Below are 18,767 nucleotides of genomic sequence, written 5' to 3' on the forward strand. Positions count from 1 at the left end.
TATGGGGAAAGATATCGCATATCGATACATGATAGAAACACAAAGAAAATATAAATGTATCGAGGCTTTCACACCTCTAGCAGCCAAATCTTAACAACAAAATTATAAAGTTTATCTTATCGCCGATCCCAGCGCTCGAATTGAACTGGATTGTAAGAATGCTAACGTGAAAAACGGCCGACGCAATGCTGCTGCTGGAGCTGAACATTCTGACCCTGAACATTTGGTGAGCATTTGGTGCATCTCCTTCTACGGCTTCCTTTTTGCCAGCCAGACATTCATTAACCTTGCATCTCCGGAGATTATAACTATATATGTGCATTTGTGATTTTTCAGGGGCATTCCGTACGTGTCAAGCGACCGTGGACCCCGAATAGATGCTATTTGCAAAGAGCTGGCCAGTGGCAAGTATGACATTGTGTCCCTGCAGGAAGTGTGGACGCAGCAGGATAGCGAGCGGCTGCAGAAGGGAACGGAGGCGGTGTTGCCACATACACACTACTTCCACAGCGGCGTGATGGGTGCCGGTCTGCTGGTGTTATCAAGGTACCCCATATTGGGCACGCTGTTCCATGCGTGGTCCGTGAACGGCTACTTCCATCGTATTCAGCACGCTGATTGGTTTGGCGGTAAGGGAGTGGGTCTGTGCCGCATTCTGGTCAACGGACAAATGGTGCATCTGTACAATGCCCACCTCCATGCCGAGTACGACAACGCCAACGACGAGTACAAGACGCACCGGGTGATCCAGGCCTTCGACACAGCTCAATTTATCGAAGCCACCAGGGGCAATTCGGTGCTGCAGATCCTCGCCGGCGATCTGAACGCCCAGCCGCAGGATATATCGTATAAAGTGCTGCTCTACACCTCTAAAATGCTCGATAGCTGCGCCTCGGACACCTTCCGAACGAATGAGTGCGAACACAATTCGTATACATCGCCACGAGCTCTGGCAAGAAATCCCCAAGGCATTCGCATCGATCACATCTTTGTGCGCGGCGGGGATCATGTGAATGCCGAAATCGCAGAGTACAAGCTCCCTTTTCCGAACCGTGTGCCCGGCGAAAAGTTCAGCTTCTCAGATCACGAGGCTGTCCTGGCCAAACTGAGGTTATCCCGGCCAACAGCAGCAGAGGAAAACTCCAGAACCATTTCAGAAACTCCAGCAGTGGCCACCATCGAGGTGAATTGTCAGGTGGAGGACGAGGAAACGTGTGCAGTGCGTGAACTGGGTGCCGGCGATGCTCAGACTGAGCATGAACAGGAGGAGACTCGGCCAGAGGTTCATTGCAATGGCAGCTCAACTTCCGTCCAGTCAATGCCCGCCGCCCGGACGGCCGCACTCCACGAAGCCCTGGCCCTTTGCGACGCTTCGTTACTCCAGTTAAACACCGATCGGATACTATACTACAGTGCCGCCACCTTCCTGTTTGTCCTCCTGGTCCTTTTAGTTGAGTTCACGGCCCCGGTGGGCATGCGCACCATCTTCCTGCTGCTCAAGTTCATAGTGTTTGGCGTCATCTTGTTCTGTGTGTTCATGGCCTCTATTTGGAACTACATGGAGCGGAATGGTGTGCTGCAGGGCAAGAAATCGATGGAGGTGATGCTGCATCATGCCCAGAAGTATGAGTACTTCTACTGAGGGAGGAGTAGCCCTTAGCTCAATACGCGCATTTAATATCCGTGTGTAAACGTAGTTTAACAGCCACTGTATTTGTCTTTAGATCTAAGCTAGTAAAGACTTGACATGATCTTAGATGGTCTTGTATAAGATTTCAATGCAATTCCATGGTCTCTTTCTATGTGTAACGTCATCCAATTAACCAGGAACTATAGTTCAATAAAACCGAACCATATATAATAAAAAAAGACAATTTCATGGATAAAATTCTAGTAATCATTTTGCAAATCAAAATTCTGCTAGATTATTGCTAAAATCTAAGCGTCGATAAAAAAAGATTATGACAAAAATTTAGCAATTAATTAAGATAGGCTAGCTAACTTTTTACGACTGTTTGCCTCAGCGGATGCTTTATAATCCCACAAAACACATCGGATTTAAATATTTAGGATGTTTTTAACGTTTTTTTTTTCTTTATTCTCAAGTAGAAAACAGCTCCGCATGATCCCATCTGGTATACATTTTATTCGGGCTTCTTTCCCTTAGCCAGCTCAGCCTTCTTGCCCTTGGCGGGGGCAGGCTTCTGGGAGCGGAGGACAGCGGACGCACGACGGAGGGCAGCCTGAAAATGCAAGAATACAACATAATTATATGGTGAAAGTGGAAAAAAAATAAGCTCTTTAAAAAAGGGAGAAGCCTCAGACAGGTTTATCAACACGGATCATTCTGCGATCTTGGTTGTGTAGCATAATTTAAAAAATATCATCATAAAAAGTGACTCGAGCCTAAATTGAAGCATTATTTACCTGGGTCAGGTCCTTGCGGTATTTGGAGCCGATGAGCAGGTTCTTCAGCTTTTTCAGGGAACGACGGGGACCGGCCTTGAAGTCAACACGCACCGTGTTCTTGGCGGGACGCTGGGCATACTTGCTCTTCTTCAGCACAGCGGTGAAGCCCTTCTTGTCGGCGGCGGGCACGACTCCAAGGGTCTTCTTGTGCACGATGCCGCTGTAGCGGTACGAGCTCACGCTGGCCAAGTTGTTTGGCTCCTGGAAAGGTAAGAAAGATTCGATATGAGTACATAGGTTTTTAAAAATACATTAGGCACTAATGCAGCCAACTTTTGGTCAGATTAAAGTTACTATCATGTTGTATTCAAATATCATTGTGAAAGTATAAAGTTAGAAACATCATTTGAAGCTTTTAGGTTATTCAAAACAAAGGACCTATCATTTACTTACTGTGCTGAAGGGCTTCTTAACATCGCGCTTCTTCAACAAGAAGGCGTTGTTGTTGCGAATGATCAACCAGTTGAGGTGCGAAGAGGTTGCCATCTCACGTCTGCAAAATGAAGACATCAAATTAGTAATAATTCCGGGCACTCAACTATTTATTTTTTCTAACGTATTTCAGTCTTGGGTGATGAATATAGTCTTCAAAGTACTCTTCCGCTCATTCATTCATCATTTTACACAAAACTAAAGAACTTGAAATGATTTTTGGGCTTACCTTTATGGAGGAATCCAGTGTTGACCATAGAAATGGAAGGAAGCATGAAAAAAACAAAAATAAAAGGGTTAGATCTTGCATTTCGGCTTGCAATTAGAAGAGACCCTCGGCTATTTTCAGTCTTGGGTGATGAATATAGTCTTCAAAGTACTCTTCCGCTCATTCATTCATCACAAAATCTTTAACTGTAAACTGCAGTCTTTATGTTAACTTACCTTTAAGAAAAACACCATATCAGAAAAAAACAGAGTTACATGAAAGAGAGAAGAAATAGTTAGTTTTTGATGAACTTTGGAACATTAAACGCGTTTTTTCTAGCTTATTTCAGTCTTGGGTGATGAATATAGTCTTCAAAGTACTCTTCCGCTCATTCATTCATCACAATAAAGATTAAATCAGCTAAACAGTTCCAACATGTGCTCTTACCTTATAATTCAATATTCCATGAATATTCCAAGAACCGCAGTCAGGGTACATAGAAAAAACGCAAGGAAAAATAAATTATTAACCATTTTCTGGGTTGTAGACTTTCACTGGTAACAAATTTCGGCATGGTTTTAAGCTCTTTAATGCTGTACATTTTTTATTCATGTATTCACTATTGCTGCTGCTGTATTGCACGTGTGGGTAAAACTAGATTTACCTCCGCGCTTCGGCTCTCCTACAGCAAAATTGACTGCAACACGTGGTGCAGGCATTGCACCCAACATTTGCAGAGCGCTTTGAACGCCGTGGGGAGGCTCTAACTTAACCAAATCAAGACAAAACGCTAAATGCCCACCTTTTCTCGTTGAAAGACAAGCAGGAAAGAAATATGGCAGCCCGGCATAGCGTGAACTTGGCTGCGCTCCCCCAAACACACAGGGTTGCTCGGGCACAAAAGCGATAGTCGCAGGAGTTGGCAGCTCTTGAAGCTGGAGTAAGAAATGCCAATTATTATTTAAAAAAAAAAAGTGTGTTATTATAAACTGAAGGGGCCTTACCAATTAAAGGTATTCCAGAAAGAATAATTAATAATTCGAAGCCTATATACCCTTGCAAACGAATGATAAAGAGACCAAAGCTAAGCCAAATTAATTTTAATTCGGAAACCTTTCCTATGTTAGTTATCCTTTGGTTAATATATCTGCATACCAAATTTATTATTAAAAAAAATTAAAATTCTTGCCAATTTAAAAAAAAAGGACAGTGTAACTTAAAAATATTTTCGTCTTGTTGATATATCGACTGCTAAACATCACAATACATTTGTTTTACTTATCGATATCTTTCAGACAGCCCTAGCGACAACCCTGTGTTAAACTTGTCAGACAAACACATTTCCGAAAACTCACTAAAACGTTAAATTAAAAGTTCAGATAACAACAGATCATTTCAAAAAGTTTTTGTTTTCGGCTGTGGTTTGTTTTTATTGTCGTATGTCCATCCAGAATTTAAACACTCGTGGTAAGTGCTGCGAGTGCAGTTTTTCGTCCAGTTACACATGTACATAAAAATGGCTGCTCTCGTGTTCGTCATCATTGAGCAGCGGCCCCCGCCTCTGCGCTGGTGTGTGTGTGTGTACACCCATGCACACGCAAAAAAGCAAAGCACGCTGCAAGGGTGTGATTACATTGTACTTCCATTACATTACGTTTCATCACTGCATTTGATAATCAATGGAGTTTCTTCGCTCTTCCCTACAGACCCCTTTGCTGATGCAATCAAGGGCAATGATGATGATATTCAAGACGGGCTAGTGCATATAAGAATCCAGCAGAGGAACGGTCGTAAGACACTAACCACTGTCCAGGGCCTGTCCGCGGAGTATGACTTGAAGAAGATAGTCCGCTCCTGCAAGAAGGTAAGCTATAACTGGAAACTATATATAAACTAAAACAATGGTGTTTACAGTTGTGGTTAGGAAATTTATGTATAGTCATAGTATCTGTCTTAGGGTGAAAGTTTTTTATACACAGTTTCGCCCGAGGGTCTTAAAAAACGTTAATAACAACTGCAACGGGTAACATACATATATAGTTCTAAACCTATTGTGACCACAACTGTGTTACCCTTTGAAAGATTAGATTCCTTCTCTTTGATATTAAATATATATTTGAAACTCCACACAGGAATTCGCATGCAATGGCACTGTAATCGAGCATCCAGAGTATGGTGAGGTTCTCCAGCTCCAGGGCGATCAGCGTGAGAACATCTGTCAATGGTTGACGAAGGTGGGACTAGCTAAGCCGGACCAGCTCAAGGTGCACGGCTTCTAGGCGGACAAAAACGAACAAAAAGCGGTGTGAATTCTCACTAATATTTCATTCTTAAGCACCACAACATCAACAACCTTCAACAGCAACTTGCAAAAGTTCTTTGTTCCGATTTAATTGAAAAACTCTTGATATATAGAACATTTACATGAAGACAGAAGAAGCAATAGACCATTAACTGAGAACAATGTTATAAATAAAATTAAATGTTCAATTTAAATAAACGAAGTGTGTGTGGGTGCTGCCTTAGCATAATGGAGACAAAAACGGATAATGATGTAGTTATTAAACTCTCGGATTATGCTGGTTGATACATTATTAAAATTAAAATTATAGCTCGGAAATAATCGGGGTGTGCAGGCCACACCCAAAAATCTTAATGGGGCTAAGCATTTTTTAATTATGCTATAAAAATGTGGAATGCTCATGCTTTATTGATTATTGAATAAGATTTTTCTTGGAAATCGAAACATATATGACATCTCAATCATCAGCTTGTTGGGCTTCGTATACTACCTAAAATATGTGTTTTTTAGGCAAATTAAATTTACATTTATAAAAGTAATTTTTTGAGTAAATTAAATATAACTAACCCAAAAATGCATTAATTTAAAATCGGAAAGCTTTTCAGTACTAGTTCTTGTACCGCTAACAAATGTACAAATTTAAAAGCCTTATTTTAAACCTTATAAAATTTTGAAAAACTAAATATTAAGATACTTGGGTCAAAAATATATAAACATACATATATAAAAATGCAAATAAAATTGCTTGATATTTTAATTTAGTTTTCTCATCTCTAATTGCGACTTCACCACGTCAAAATATACAATATATCGATACTATCGTGGTAATATTGTTGACTAATAACTTGGACATTTGTGGGTATTAAACTTTAACAAATTTTAATCAAGCCCAATTATGAGATAAATATAGCATTTAAATTACAAATGGTTTAAAATGATACAATCGATGATGCTATCGATATCACCATGAGGCTATCGAAGTATTGACAGCTCTACCTTTGCAAACTAGTTGTGAGCGCGAATATTTTGCGTGTGCTGCTTTTTGTTGGATGAAAAACAAGTGAAAAAGACTATTAAAAAGTGAAAATTTGTCCGCGATTGTCGTCGAACTAGTCCTTTAAATTACGCTAAAGAATTGGTTTGCAGTGAACCGCTTGCTGTTTCATTTGGTTTTAACAAGTGGTTTTGGTCCGCGACGCTGCAGCTGCACTGCAACAGTGACTGGAGGTGGCTTCACGCGGGACTTCCTTCACTGCAAATGGTAAGTGCGAGTTGCAAATCTTAATTATGCATTTAGATCCCTTCTTCAGGGAATAGTGAGGGGCTGGAAGGGGGGATGAGCGAGAAAGGGGGCTGGAATTTGCTTAACAATATTATGTTCTTGCACGCTGCAACGCTGCCACCTCGCTGAAAGTCAGTATATTTTCGGTATTTTACAAATGTAGGGATGTATTTGTGTGGTATATTTGGCGTGCATATGCATGCTTGCGGAAAAGATTTCTTAAAATTTGTGCAAATAACGCTGTCAAAAAACGCTGTCATGATTTCCTTCAAGTCTCGTTGACAGTCGTAAAACAAAGCCACCTGGTAACAACGAATAAATTCTAGTCGCTATTCAAATCCATCGTAAATGGTATCGTTTGCAACCGTGGGACCTATCGAAACGGCGAAAGTTTTCTATGACGATGAGAAGTCGAATTTTTGGATTTTTCGCGTGATAAGTTCGTTGTGAAAAAAACCAGGCAGAAGCTTAACAATTTATTTAAGACTTTCGCAAGTGATTGGCAACAATAAACGCTACGCTGGCGGGTGCGGGCGCTGCGATTTGGGTGTGAAAAGTAAAAAAAAATCAATTGCCTCTCGGTCGTTTCTCAATTTTCAATTTATTCTCTGCGTGTGCAAAAAGCTGAAAAAAATAGACCCACACTACTCATACCGAAAGAAAACGTAAAGAAAAGAGAAGCAGCAGCAGAAACAGAAGCAAAAAGGAAACAGAAACAGCAAAGAAACAAAAAATAGCAACGACGAAGGAGGCGACAAGGCAACATAGAAGTTGAAGAAAATGTGCAGGAGCAGGGGCGGAGGAGCAGGAGCCGTATCCGTATCCGAATCCCAATCCGAATCAAAAGCAGCAGCAGTTGCCGCAGCAGTATAAATAAATAAATAAGATTGCTGAATCGAGTTTCGGGGCACCAGCAAACAAGTAGGAGAATATATCACAGTGAAAATCAAATTTTCCAAATAGAAAGAGCTCTTCTTTCTCTCTCCTCGCTCGCTCTCCCTCTCTCGCGACTGGGTGGCAACGCGTGTGTGTGTGACTGGTGTGTGTGTGTGTGTCTGAGCTGTGTGTGAGTGTGCCGCGTGCAAGTGTGTGTGTGGGTTAGCTCAAAAGAGCAAAAAAGAACAAAAAATATAATAAATTTAAAAAAAAGAAAGAGAAGTGAAGTAAAAAACCGACTGTGTCTTTGTGTGTGGAATTTCTTGATAATTGCAACATACGTTACCATGGAATACTACCTAGGTTAGTAGTGGAGTCTCCAGTGCATGTACACTATACATATGTAAATGTCGCCGCCACCCCTCACACAACTGCACATGCAGTCACACACATCATCTCTCGAGCTTTTCACCGCTACTTCGCCTCTGACATCCGCATGTTTGTGTGATTATGTTGGCATCGAATTTTGTTTGTTTTTATTTGCGTCCATCAAAATCGTATCGTATTGTATCGAATTCGGCCGAGTGCCGAGAAGAGAGTTTTCGCAGTAGCTTCCTCCGATTACGAAAGTTTCCCATTACGTCTACAACAACAAATAGAAAAAATTGACCTTGTTTATGCACACACGTACACCGCACATTGAAACCACACCCCCTCTCGCCACGCACACTACGCACACATCCTCATACTATGCCCACACTCACACAGTCTCACATACTCGTCCACTTGCAGGAGGATATGTGTACATGAACGGAGATGCAGTCAAGATCCAGCCGCCGGTCTACACCAATGTTCCTGTCGAAACGGCGATGCTAGCCACTAATCTGTTCGGCGCCACCACACAGATCGCAGCCCCAGCAGCAGCCGCCGCAGCCCACATACCGTTGATTACAGCAGCCGCCGCAGCAGCAGCAGCCGCCGCACCACCCGTAGCTCCCATCGCAGCCGTGGCCGCCGCAGCAGCAGCGCAACCCGCTCAACAGCAGCAGCCGCCGCATCCAATCCAGCAGCAACCGCAGCCGCATCCTCACCAACAGCAGCAGGTGCAGGTGCAGCACCTTGCTTCGCACGTCGCCCACCAACAGCAGCAACAGTCGCTCCAACAGCAGCAGACACTCCAGCAGCATATACAACAACAATCACCGCATCCCGCCCAGCATCTGCAATACGGCCTTCAGCCGGCGCCTTCACAGGCCCAGGGCGTGGTTAGCACTGCCGGAGGAGCAGGAGGAGGAGGACCAGCAGCAGCATCACTAGCTGTCGGAGTCGGTGGCGAGGCCAACGACAATACCGAATACGCCATCATGAATGGAGCACTTGCCCAGACCCAGGATGGCACTGTCGTCTACACAGACGCCTTCGTACCTGGTGTTAACAACACGAATTTAGTTGCCCTTGAGCCACAGCAGCAGCACATTGTATTGCCGGTCCAGGTTCCTGTCCAAGTTCCCGTTCAGCTACCCGTAACGCTGCCAGCGAATGGCACAGCCGATCAGCTGCAGCAGCAGCAGCCGCAGGGCGCCACTGGCGAAGATAATATACCGTTGGATAAGCTCAAGCAGATGCTGGCCACACAGCTCGAGTATTACTTCTCTAGGTGGGTGCTCTCTCAGTATTTTCAATTCTTGGCTTCTACTTAATCTTTTTTTTTTCGTTTTTAAACAGAGAGAACCTGGCCAACGATACTTACTTGCTGTCGCAGATGGACGGTGACCAGTATGTGCCCATTTGGACAGTGGCCGGATTTAATCTGGTTAAGAAACTAACAAAGGACATCAAGCTCATCACCGAGGTGCTGCGGGAGTCCCCCAACGTCCAAGTGGACGACCAGGGCCTGCGCGTGCGTCCCAATCGCAAACGTTGCATCATCATTTTGCGCGAGATATCGGACAACACGCCAGTCGATGAAGTCAAGGTGATGACTCATTCCCTCGTTTATAAACAAGCAACTAATTTGATTTCGTTATTTTGTGTTAGGCTCTGTTTAACAACGAGACCTGCCCCCAGCCCATCTCCTGCGAATTCGCCGCCAACAGCTCGTGGTACATCACCTTCAAGTCTGATGAGGATGCGCAGAAGGCGTTCAAGTACCTGCGCGAAGAGATTAAGGAGTTCAACGGCAAGCCGATAATGGCGCGCATCAAACCCAAGTCGTTTATCAATCGCGTTCAAGCTGTACCAAATATGAAGAACGGTTACCGTCTCACATCGCCACCAACCGGCCAACCGGCTGTTTTTGATCCATCCGGAGCCGGTGCTACCGCCGTTAGCTATGCTCCCACTCCGCAGCGCTACATGTACGCCAACGGGGCTACCATAGCGGCTCCCACCTCAGTTCCGTACACCAATCCCGTACTGATTGTGAGTATATCTGCCTTAACGGGTTGTTATTTCATTTCCTGAATCCATGAGAACACGTGGTAAACTAATTTATTTTCTTATATTTATAGCCGATTCCGCAGAATCAATTCTATTCCGGCTTGGTGGCTGGTCCGTGGCCCCCTGGTACTATGGCCACCACTACCCCCCATAGCCAGAATTTCTATGAGATCGGCGGCAATCTGTTTGCCGCTGCAAATCCCTTGACTTCGCAAGCTGTCGCCGCCAGCTTCACACCTGCTCCGCCGCCACCGACTGCACAAACAATGGTTACGTCCAAGCCGCAGGGCGGCGGTGGACGCTACAACAACAATCACCGCGGCGGCGGTAATCCCAATAACGTAGGCGCCGGTACCAATTCGGGACCACGCGGCGAGTCGAGGGGCAAGCCGCCACGCAACTCTCAGCAAACTCAGTCGCACATCCAAGGCGGCAGTATTGTACCCATCCAGATAGCGGGCGCAATTCCAGGCGGGATGGTCAGCGTGGTTCCCGCGAACATTGTTCAGCAAGATCCGTTGCAGCAGGCACCGTTGCAGCAGCAGCCACAACAACAGCCGCAGCAGCAAGTGATTCAGCTCCAACAGCAGCAGCAGCCAACAAGCTCGGGTCAGCAGCAACAGCCTTCGCAGGTGCAGGTGAACAGCTCCACCCGCCACTATCCCATTAAGAATAATTGGAAGGGTAAGTTATTAAGGGGATCTTCCCAGATTTATTCATTAATCGGTGTCGTTACATTTACAGGCGGCATGCAGAAGAACCTAGATAAGGGATATGGTGGCGGGGTGACTACTCACCACCACTACGCCCAGGTGCAGGTTTTGCCCGCCCACGGCCATCATCTGCAGGGTCAACAACAGCAGGGACAATCGCAGCAGCAGCACTACCATTTGCCTTCCTCTGGTTCTGCCAGCGCCCCGCAAGTTACCTATGTGTCCGCAGCTCCAGCTCAGCACCACTTGGTGGTCCAGCAACAGCCGGCGCAATCACAGCAGCAGCAAGCGCAGGATCTGCAACAGCAACCAGAGACTGGGGACGGTGGCGTGGTGGAGCATGGCTCACACGCCATGCAGCAGATTAATCGTAACGCCATGTCTACAAGTTCATCCTCATCGCTGGCTACTTCGATTAGCAAGGAGCCACTGCAGTGGCAAAACAGAACGCGTCGTCGTCGCCGCGATGAGGAGGGCGGTGGTCTCAACTATTCCCCAGGCGGGCGAGTTGGGGTAAGCAAACTGATTAGTAAAGCGTCTCGCTCTTAGAACTAGTTTACTTTCTATAGGACTTCTAGTTTGCTTAAAAGGCAATCATTACAATCATTAAAATTTAAGATCCTTCAAAAAATATGTATTATCTAATCCTTGACATCTGTTATTCACTCGCAGCTATACGGCAGTTCTCCTTCAAATCCACATCAGCAGCAACAGCAGCATCTTCTAGGCCCATCCACCGCCAGCAACGTACAGCCGTCGGGAGGCGCAGGCGGTACTGATGGCGGCGGAGTCGGAGGGGGAGCCCCCCATCGTAGCGGCGGCGGGGAGCGCCAGAGCCATTACAATACCATCCACGACGTCCCACCACCCCAGCACCGTGGCAACTACAAGGGCAACAACTACAATCCTCACTATCACGCCCAGCAGCACTCGTCGTCGATGGCGAGTGGTGGCTCGCACCATCATCATCACCACAGCTCCTTGTCCTCACAGCAGCAGCACCACCTGAACTCCACCGGTGCTGCTGGCCAGCAGCAGGGCTCTGGGCATTATCACCACCATCACCACCACCACCACAATTCAATCGGCAGTAATGTAGGCAACAGTGGTGGCTTGGGCATCAGCAGCGGCGGAGGTGGTGGCGGCGGTGGCGGTGGCGGTGGCAGTGGCTCTGGTGGTGGATCCTCTGGCGGCGGCGGATCTGGCAGTAACAGCCTCTCCGGTGGAAGCAATGATCGAGGCGGTCTTCATCACAGCTCTTTGGGCTATCAGGGGCATCCACATACACACCAGCACCAAACGCAACAACAGCAACAACTGCAGCAGCAGCAGCAACAGCAACAGCCGTCGGCTCCGGTCCAGCCGCCGCAGTTTGATCTGGAGGCAGCGGCCTTTCCACCACTGCCAGCCACATCGGCTACCGCACCGCATACACCTCAGGTCACCAGCAACGCCTCTCTGCATAACTCGACTACGTCGTCCTCCTCGTCAACGGGTCTGACTCAAAAGCAGTCGCTACACCAGCAGCAGCAACAGCACCATCATCAGCAGCAGCTGAGCAGCAGTGTGGAGAGCGGCGTCGGCGAGGAACAGCAGCAGCGATCCACCAATCACCAAGGGATGGAGAACTGTAATGCTCATTTGGCCAGTGCTGCTTCCTCATCGAATAACTGGTCTGAGAACCGCTTGTCGGATGTGGTGCGCACTGGGGGCAGCGTTGGCGTCAGTGGTGGTAAGGGCAAGGCGCGCAAAGATAATAGGCACCACCAGATGCAGAACCAGAATCAGCCGGCGCACTTGGCCCACAACTATCAACAGCGTAATCCACCTGTTAGCCCCACGCCCGTCCTGGGCACAGAGTACGCGCTGCAGCTCCAGGAGGGAACCAATACTAAGAACGTTACTAAGCAGAGCTCGAGTAACAACAATTCGATCCATGTGATAAAGTGTCTAACACCAAATATCAACACCAGCAGCAAGGAGGAAGCGGCTGCCGGAGCCCAACAGCAACCGCCGCCGCAGCAGCAGCTGGACAAATCAAATAAGACTGAGGATGAAGTGTATCCAAAGCAGCAGCAGAGACTGGTCGAAGGCTACGCCCAGCAGCAGCACCCGCCGTTGCCGTCGGCGTTGGCAGGTCACAACGAGTACTCCGCTGCTCTGGCCGCGGGCGCTGGCGCCTGCACCGTGGTGGAAAGTGGTCTGACCACAACCCTTGCCGAGTGCTGCCTCGGCCAGCATAAGAAGCCACCCGCCGTTGCCGCTCTACACGCCAAAAAGGAGGCGAATCTGTTGGCTAATAGTGCCAAACACAAAAGCGTGGCCACATCTACTTCCACGGAGAATCTAGCGGCTGCCGCCACAGCCAGCAAATTGAGCTACGCTCAAGTGGCTCAAGTTCACAAGGCAGCCGCCTCCGGTGATAGCAAGGAAACTGGCTCAGGCGGCTCCACCGGCACCCTTTCGCCCACCGGTAGCCACAAGATGGATCTAGTCTTTGGCGATCCCGCCTCTGTTGTGGCGGCGGTTGAGAAGAGCGGCCTGGCCGCCGTCTCGGTGGTGGTTACAGCTGAAAAGCGTGCTGCAGGCGGTGCCTCGCCAGCTGGCAAAGCCAGTGGAGGTGTCAATGCTGCTGTCGTTGTCTCTGCTAAAGAAAAGGGTAAGGTAAGACTTCTTACCGATAAGAACTCTTTTTAATTACTCTTGAATTTTTGCAGATAATCGTCCCAATGCCTCTGTGCGCCAGCGGAGCAAGGAGAAGCCACAGCAACAGCAGCAACATTATGGTTCTGGAATAGAACACAACAATGCCAATGCCACTGTCGGCTCGGGGACTAGCGGTAACCGGAAGTCCAGAGCCAGCAACAGCAGCACCTCTTAAGGAGAAACCCAAGCGAAAAAGAAAAAAAAACCGCGTTGCCAAAAGCAAAGGAGGCAACTGTTGACAGATACCCCTTAGCAGGGAAGATGCATCTCTGTGTGCGCCTGTTGTACATAAATGAAATTCCATGTGTAAATATCGAGCGGGAGAACTTTTTGTTATTATATATCTATAAGTGCTATATATAGATATTTACAAGCTATCTAAGGAGGCATACAAAAGGTGAGTCTAGGTTTATACCGTATTTTATTGCTTTGCTAATATTTAAAAAAAAAAATTTCAGCTGTGGCCGCTGCGAGAGAGTGAGAAGATAGAGAAAAAGAAGCAGTGGGCTACGCTTGGACCAGTTATCATATTTAGTAGGCAAGGACGACGTTGATGAATGAATGGTGCACATCCCCTTCTCCAGCTATATATACGTATATGCCACTGTGTGTATATAAACATATATATATATATAATATATAATTATATATATATATATATATATATTCAGTTATCAGTTAATGTTAATCTAACTAAGCTAATGTTACCTAAACTCAAAAGGGTAATGAAAACGAAGCAGATGAGCAGTAGAGGAGCTACGACGACGATAAGACAAGAGATAAATATATAATAATATATATGCCTAAGCTATCATTACGATTACCGAGTGAATAGGTTCTAAGATTTCTGAGCATAGTTAGCCAAACATGCAGCATCGAACGACAAAAAAACAAACTAAACTAAACCTACAGCAACAGGAGCGTATATTAGGTTTTATTTGCTGATCAATGAACGAACTCACGTTGATTTTATGTTATATATTATATACGTTTAGGAATATTCATTATTTCTCATAATTTTTCGCCACAGATTCGAGTGCGTAGCTTGTATATGTTACCTATATACTTGGCTATGTCTCCTCCGCTAGTCCCTATTATTTAGATATATTATATGTAATATATATATATTGTTTTGAAGCATTATTTGTAAACATTTTAACGTCACTTGATTGAGGGGATACTCGTACTTAGTTCAGGACTTAAGGGAACCCTCAGACAAGCTATAATATATCTTCCTTTCCCAAACACACAGACACAGACTCCCCTTTCCAAAGGTAAAAACCTAAAAGGAAGAAAAGTTTATACATTTTAAAATTGCATTTCTTTACATAACGAAAAAAACACATGATGAACGCAATTTTCTCAGTTTGATGGTTTCACACGACGTCTATATATATTTCAACACGATAAAGAAATGAATTAAGAAGAGTTGGAAGAAAAAGAGAAGATGCATTACTAAAAACTAAACTTTATCCTTGCAAAACGCGTAGCTCAACAGCTCAGCTCATAGGACACGTAACTAATGTTAAATATTCAACGAGAAAGATGACTCTACGAGTAATTCTGTATATAGGACAAAGCAACAATATGTATTTTACACTCATACACACACACATACACTCACACACACAAATACATACACATACATAATATAAACAAAAAGGTGCCATAAACTATACTAAAAAAAAAGAACACGGAAATTCTATGAGAGGTTTAGGACAACGTACACAAAATAGGCATTTAAAACAAACGAATTCTATTTGGATAAAAATATGATGCTGCTTTCCTTTTAGAGGCCCTTTTCCCAAATATTATTGATGCTCATCGTAGATATATATGTAAAATTTTAATTCTTGATTTTAATTTACGCACAAATTATAATTTTTAGTGGAGCTTTGATGATTTTTTTTTTTTATTTTTTTTTGTAATCAAATTAAAGAGACGCATGTGAATTAAATACTTGGGGCATTACGGAAAATAAGAAATCAATTGGCAACTAAAGAAAGGAAAAGAGAAGGAATAATCAGTATAATTAAGGAGCGTACACGATATCTACAAAACACTACGATTAGGGCATAAGAATTAAGTTAAGGTATACACACATTGATATTCACACTCACAAACACACCCACATCCACATTCACACCCACACAAACACAAACTTAACTTAGAAACATAAGTTCTTCATCATTTCCCTATAATTTGAGAACAAATTTAAATTTAAAACTAATCATTTTTATTTTTATTCGCTGAAAAACGTATTATTTTTGTTATATTTTTAACTCAAAATACTTGGAACCCACTGTGAACAAAACCAGAAAAATGTTTTCCCAAAACTTGCATCCAAAATCAAATCAAAAACAAAGAGGGAGAATATGAAAAATGAACTCTAAAAACGCAAGACTTCCAACCAAAATGAAATTTAAAATGTAAAAATAAAAACTAAACACAAATCAAGAGAATGGAAACTAAAAACTGAAAATCAATATATTATACACCACATATATTTTGTTTCTATGAAAACAATCGAATATGCTAAGTGCCTATACTAACAAATATATATATATATATATATAGTACATATATATATATATAACAAAACTGTGTAACATACGAAAGGGCATACCGTCTGAACCACTGAGCCAAGAATTCAAAGACAAGTGTCCCAAGTCACCGTACTTCATACAAACACAACTGCCTCTACATAAAAATCCTGGCCGGGATCTGTTCAAGAATTATTCCTAAACACATCCACAGATAGTATACCTTGCTCAGTGGTTCGCAGCATGCCTCTACACACACACAAAATGTAACTATAATAAATTCATAGCTTATATACCGCAGGGATGCTCATACAGAAATCGCTGTAAATTCGAAATCTATGAAAATGCTGTTGAAATGTATGACACTATCATTGCGTACTTTAAAACATCATTTTTGGTTCACAGCGATTTTTGTGCGTCATTCCTGATAGTTTGTATCTTCCCCTTCAAAAACAAAATAAAAACTGAAAAAATACCCAGAGTCAGAGACAAAGATAGAGAACCCCCAACTATAACCCCAACATTTGCATCCATCCATCACACTTCGTACATTTTTTTAAAAATAGTTCTCAAATGATTTTTGTTGTGCTCATCACAGAGAGACTCTTCACACACACTATACTGTACAGTTTGACCCTCCGACTGGGACTGTGCGGACTTGGACTGCTTTAGGTGAATCAATGGGCAAGGATGGACGTAGCCAGGAGGTGCGGAGTGGAGCTAGCTAGTGGTGAGTGGGTCGTGTCGCGTCGCGATTTCCGAGTGAATGAGATGTGATATTAGGCAATTGAGACAAATCGATCAATTGTGCGCGACAAAAAACAAGTAAACAAAAATAAACGGAATGAGCCAAGAGACCATGACCATGACCTGGTCCAGAGTAGCCCCCACACACACACACAACCGCAGCGACGACATCCAGATCAGGCTAAGAGTAGAAGGCGAAGGAGGAGGAAGTGGATGATTAGCAAAGAGACAAGGAGTAGTAGGGCTTAGAGAAAGAAACAAAAAAAGAACATTGTTGATGTTAAATAATTTGTAAGTAATAATACAATAAATTAAATTAAATTGTTACATTGTAAAACCTCTCAGTTCTTAAGTTATTTATTTTTGTATACTTAAGCAGCAGCGCATATATGACACACACACACCTTGTTATATTTACAATAGCTATATATATATATCAAAAATATGTATTCCCCCTTACAAATCCATCTACACCCACATAACACAGTGAAACCCAGCTTAGAACTATCATTTTCAGTTTAATTTTCACATATTTAAGCGGTTTTCATTTAAAGGGAATGCTATCCACCTCAACAACAGAGACCACTGTACATACATTTAGCTATATCTATATATATATATACTATATCGTTGAGGGACAGCCTTTCCTTTATTCATCTTTACTATTTGTGGCACTGCCAGCCCTATGGATTCTTCTTATAATTTCCTTAATTATTTCGTCTTTTTCTTTTGATTTTTTTCCCCTGAAAATTCTGCTTTTAGTTACTACCATTTAAAAAAGATTGCTTACGCACATTGTTATCAGTAGAAAAAAGAACATCAACAACAAACAGCAAACAAACAAACATAACACAAGAACAACAAAAACCTGTCTGTTAAACAAACATTGAAAACGAAAAATGAAAATCTGTAAGAATGAGGAGTAATTAATGAAATAAAGATCAGGTACATGCATATACACACACATATAAATATATTATGCAATTGTACCGACAGAAAACCACATTGATAAACAACTGTAAAGTAACAACTACAAAAAACGAGAAAGAGTTTATATATAACAAAACAAATCGCATATGTTTAGCAAAAATAAAACTATAAAACTAATTATAATGAAAAATATAATAATATCTCTCTCTATGCAGCAAGCGAAGCAAGCAAACAAAACAGCAGTTATACATAATAATTGAATGTGTAATATATGGCATACATATTAAAATAAAAATATTATAATAAAAACAAAAAGGAAAACGAAAAAAAGAAAAAAAATACAAACACTGAGAAACAAAAAATGAAGTGTCGTCATTTATTTCTAACTTCGGGAAGCTGCAGTTTATATACCTTTCCCATTTGCAATTAGATTATAGGCCCGTATCGAATATGAATATTAGCTTAAAAAATTCGCATTCTTTGAATTAATATTAATCAAGGTTTCTATATAATAATAAAACACCATAACTAAGCCTAAGAAGCATTAAATTTTATTTGGAAAGCAGCTGTTCTATGCTAATTTTTAATAGATTAACAAATCTGCATACTCAGTTTTCAAATTTAAAAAATTAAATTTATTGTCAAATTTTGACAATTTTAATAATGTAACCCCTTATGAAATTTTCAATTTTCGAAAAAAAAATACAAAAAATTTACTTTTCGACCGGACATGGCTAGAACGACTGGGCTGTTGGTGCTGATCAAGAATATATATGGTTAATAGGGTCGGAAATGACTCCTACATTACGTTTCAAGCTTCTGACTTAAACTATACCCAGCAAAAAGGTTTAAAAACAGACAATTTAATTGAAAAACAAAGTTTTTCGGACATCATAAATAAGCCGAAATTGCATATATTTTAACTCGGAAAGCTTTTCTGTGCGAGTTTTTAAAGCACTAACAAATCTGCATACTGCGTTTGTTGATGCAAAGATAAGTTTCTGACTTAAATAATAAAACCCTGCAAAGGGGTATGAAATCGAAATGATGTCGAAATTTTATTTTTTGCCCAGACATGGCTAGATTGATTCAGCTTTCGATGCTGATCAAGAATATATAT

The 18,767-nt window shown here is 42.9% G+C and overlaps 4 protein-coding genes and 4 non-coding genes across 14 annotated transcripts; 3 read left to right on the forward strand and 5 right to left on the reverse strand.

The window, feature by feature from the left end:
- The first annotated feature begins 1 nt into the window (after window position 1).
- On the forward strand, window positions 2-1,869 carry nSMase (neutral sphingomyelinase). Its single transcript, XM_020950863.2, has 2 exons — window positions 2-226; window positions 337-1,869. The coding sequence occupies exons 1-2, from the start codon at window positions 186-188 to the stop codon at window positions 1,640-1,642; spliced, it is 1,347 nt and encodes a 448-aa protein (XP_020806522.2). The 5' UTR covers window positions 2-185; the 3' UTR covers window positions 1,643-1,869.
- A 188-nt stretch (window positions 1,870-2,057) lies between these two features.
- RpL28 (ribosomal protein L28) lies at window positions 2,058-3,940 on the reverse strand. 4 transcript variants are annotated; one of them, XM_020950868.2, is made up of 4 exons: window positions 3,912-3,940; window positions 2,863-2,962; window positions 2,428-2,670; window positions 2,058-2,243 (listed from the first exon to the last, which is right to left on the reverse strand). In XM_020950868.2, exons 2-4 carry the CDS (start codon window positions 2,953-2,955, stop codon window positions 2,145-2,147), a joined length of 435 nt encoding a protein of 144 aa, XP_020806527.1. In that variant the 5' UTR covers window positions 2,956-2,962; window positions 3,912-3,940; the 3' UTR covers window positions 2,058-2,144. The 4 variants fall into 4 exon arrangements, with proteins under 4 accessions (XP_020806527.1, XP_086695301.1, XP_086695309.1 ...); XM_086839175.1 differs by having other exon boundaries at window positions 3,774-3,940; XM_086839183.1 differs by having other exon boundaries at window positions 3,557-3,940.
- Window positions 2,745-2,822, reverse strand: LOC147644895 (small nucleolar RNA snoMe28S-C3422). Its single transcript, XR_015273129.1, has one exon. It is a non-coding gene; the product is annotated as a small nucleolar RNA snoMe28S-C3422 (small nucleolar RNA).
- LOC147644896 (small nucleolar RNA CD11) lies at window positions 3,023-3,098 on the reverse strand. Its single transcript, XR_015273125.1, has one exon. It is a non-coding gene; the product is annotated as a small nucleolar RNA CD11 (small nucleolar RNA).
- On the reverse strand, window positions 3,238-3,314 carry LOC147644897 (small nucleolar RNA CD11). The gene has a single exon (XR_015273127.1). It is a non-coding gene; the product is annotated as a small nucleolar RNA CD11 (small nucleolar RNA).
- LOC147644898 (small nucleolar RNA CD11) lies at window positions 3,447-3,522 on the reverse strand. Its single transcript, XR_015273126.1, has one exon. It is a non-coding gene; the product is annotated as a small nucleolar RNA CD11 (small nucleolar RNA).
- A 484-nt stretch (window positions 3,941-4,424) lies between the features above and the next one.
- On the forward strand, window positions 4,425-5,609 carry eIF1 (eukaryotic translation initiation factor eIF1). Its single transcript, XM_020950897.2, has 3 exons — window positions 4,425-4,576; window positions 4,816-4,973; window positions 5,242-5,609. The coding sequence occupies exons 1-3, from the start codon at window positions 4,549-4,551 to the stop codon at window positions 5,386-5,388; spliced, it is 333 nt and encodes a 110-aa protein (XP_020806556.1). The 5' UTR covers window positions 4,425-4,548; the 3' UTR covers window positions 5,389-5,609.
- A 758-nt stretch (window positions 5,610-6,367) lies between these two features.
- On the forward strand, window positions 6,368-17,837 carry Larp4B (La-related protein 4B). Of its 4 annotated transcripts, none has more exons than XM_020950943.2 (9): window positions 6,368-6,672; window positions 8,362-9,226; window positions 9,295-9,544; window positions 9,607-9,990; window positions 10,080-10,692; window positions 10,753-11,234; window positions 11,394-13,380; window positions 13,439-13,824; window positions 13,886-17,837. In XM_020950943.2, exons 2-8 carry the CDS (start codon window positions 8,376-8,378, stop codon window positions 13,600-13,602), a joined length of 4,731 nt encoding a protein of 1,576 aa, XP_020806602.2. In that variant the 5' UTR covers window positions 6,368-6,672; window positions 8,362-8,375; the 3' UTR covers window positions 13,603-13,824; window positions 13,886-17,837. The 4 variants fall into 4 exon arrangements, with proteins under 4 accessions (XP_020806602.2, XP_020806601.2, XP_020806603.2 ...); XM_020950942.2 differs by having other exon boundaries at window positions 6,637-7,932; XM_020950944.2 differs by lacking the exon at window positions 6,368-6,672 and adding an exon at window positions 6,977-7,614.
- Window positions 17,838-18,767: the final 930 nt, after the last annotated feature.

Source organism: Drosophila serrata, unplaced genomic scaffold (assembly GCF_035046125.1).
Source record: "Drosophila serrata isolate PLE 108 unplaced genomic scaffold, ASM3504612v1 contig_71, whole genome shotgun sequence".
In the NCBI taxonomy this organism is placed as follows: domain Eukaryota; kingdom Metazoa; phylum Arthropoda; class Insecta; order Diptera; family Drosophilidae; genus Drosophila; species Drosophila serrata.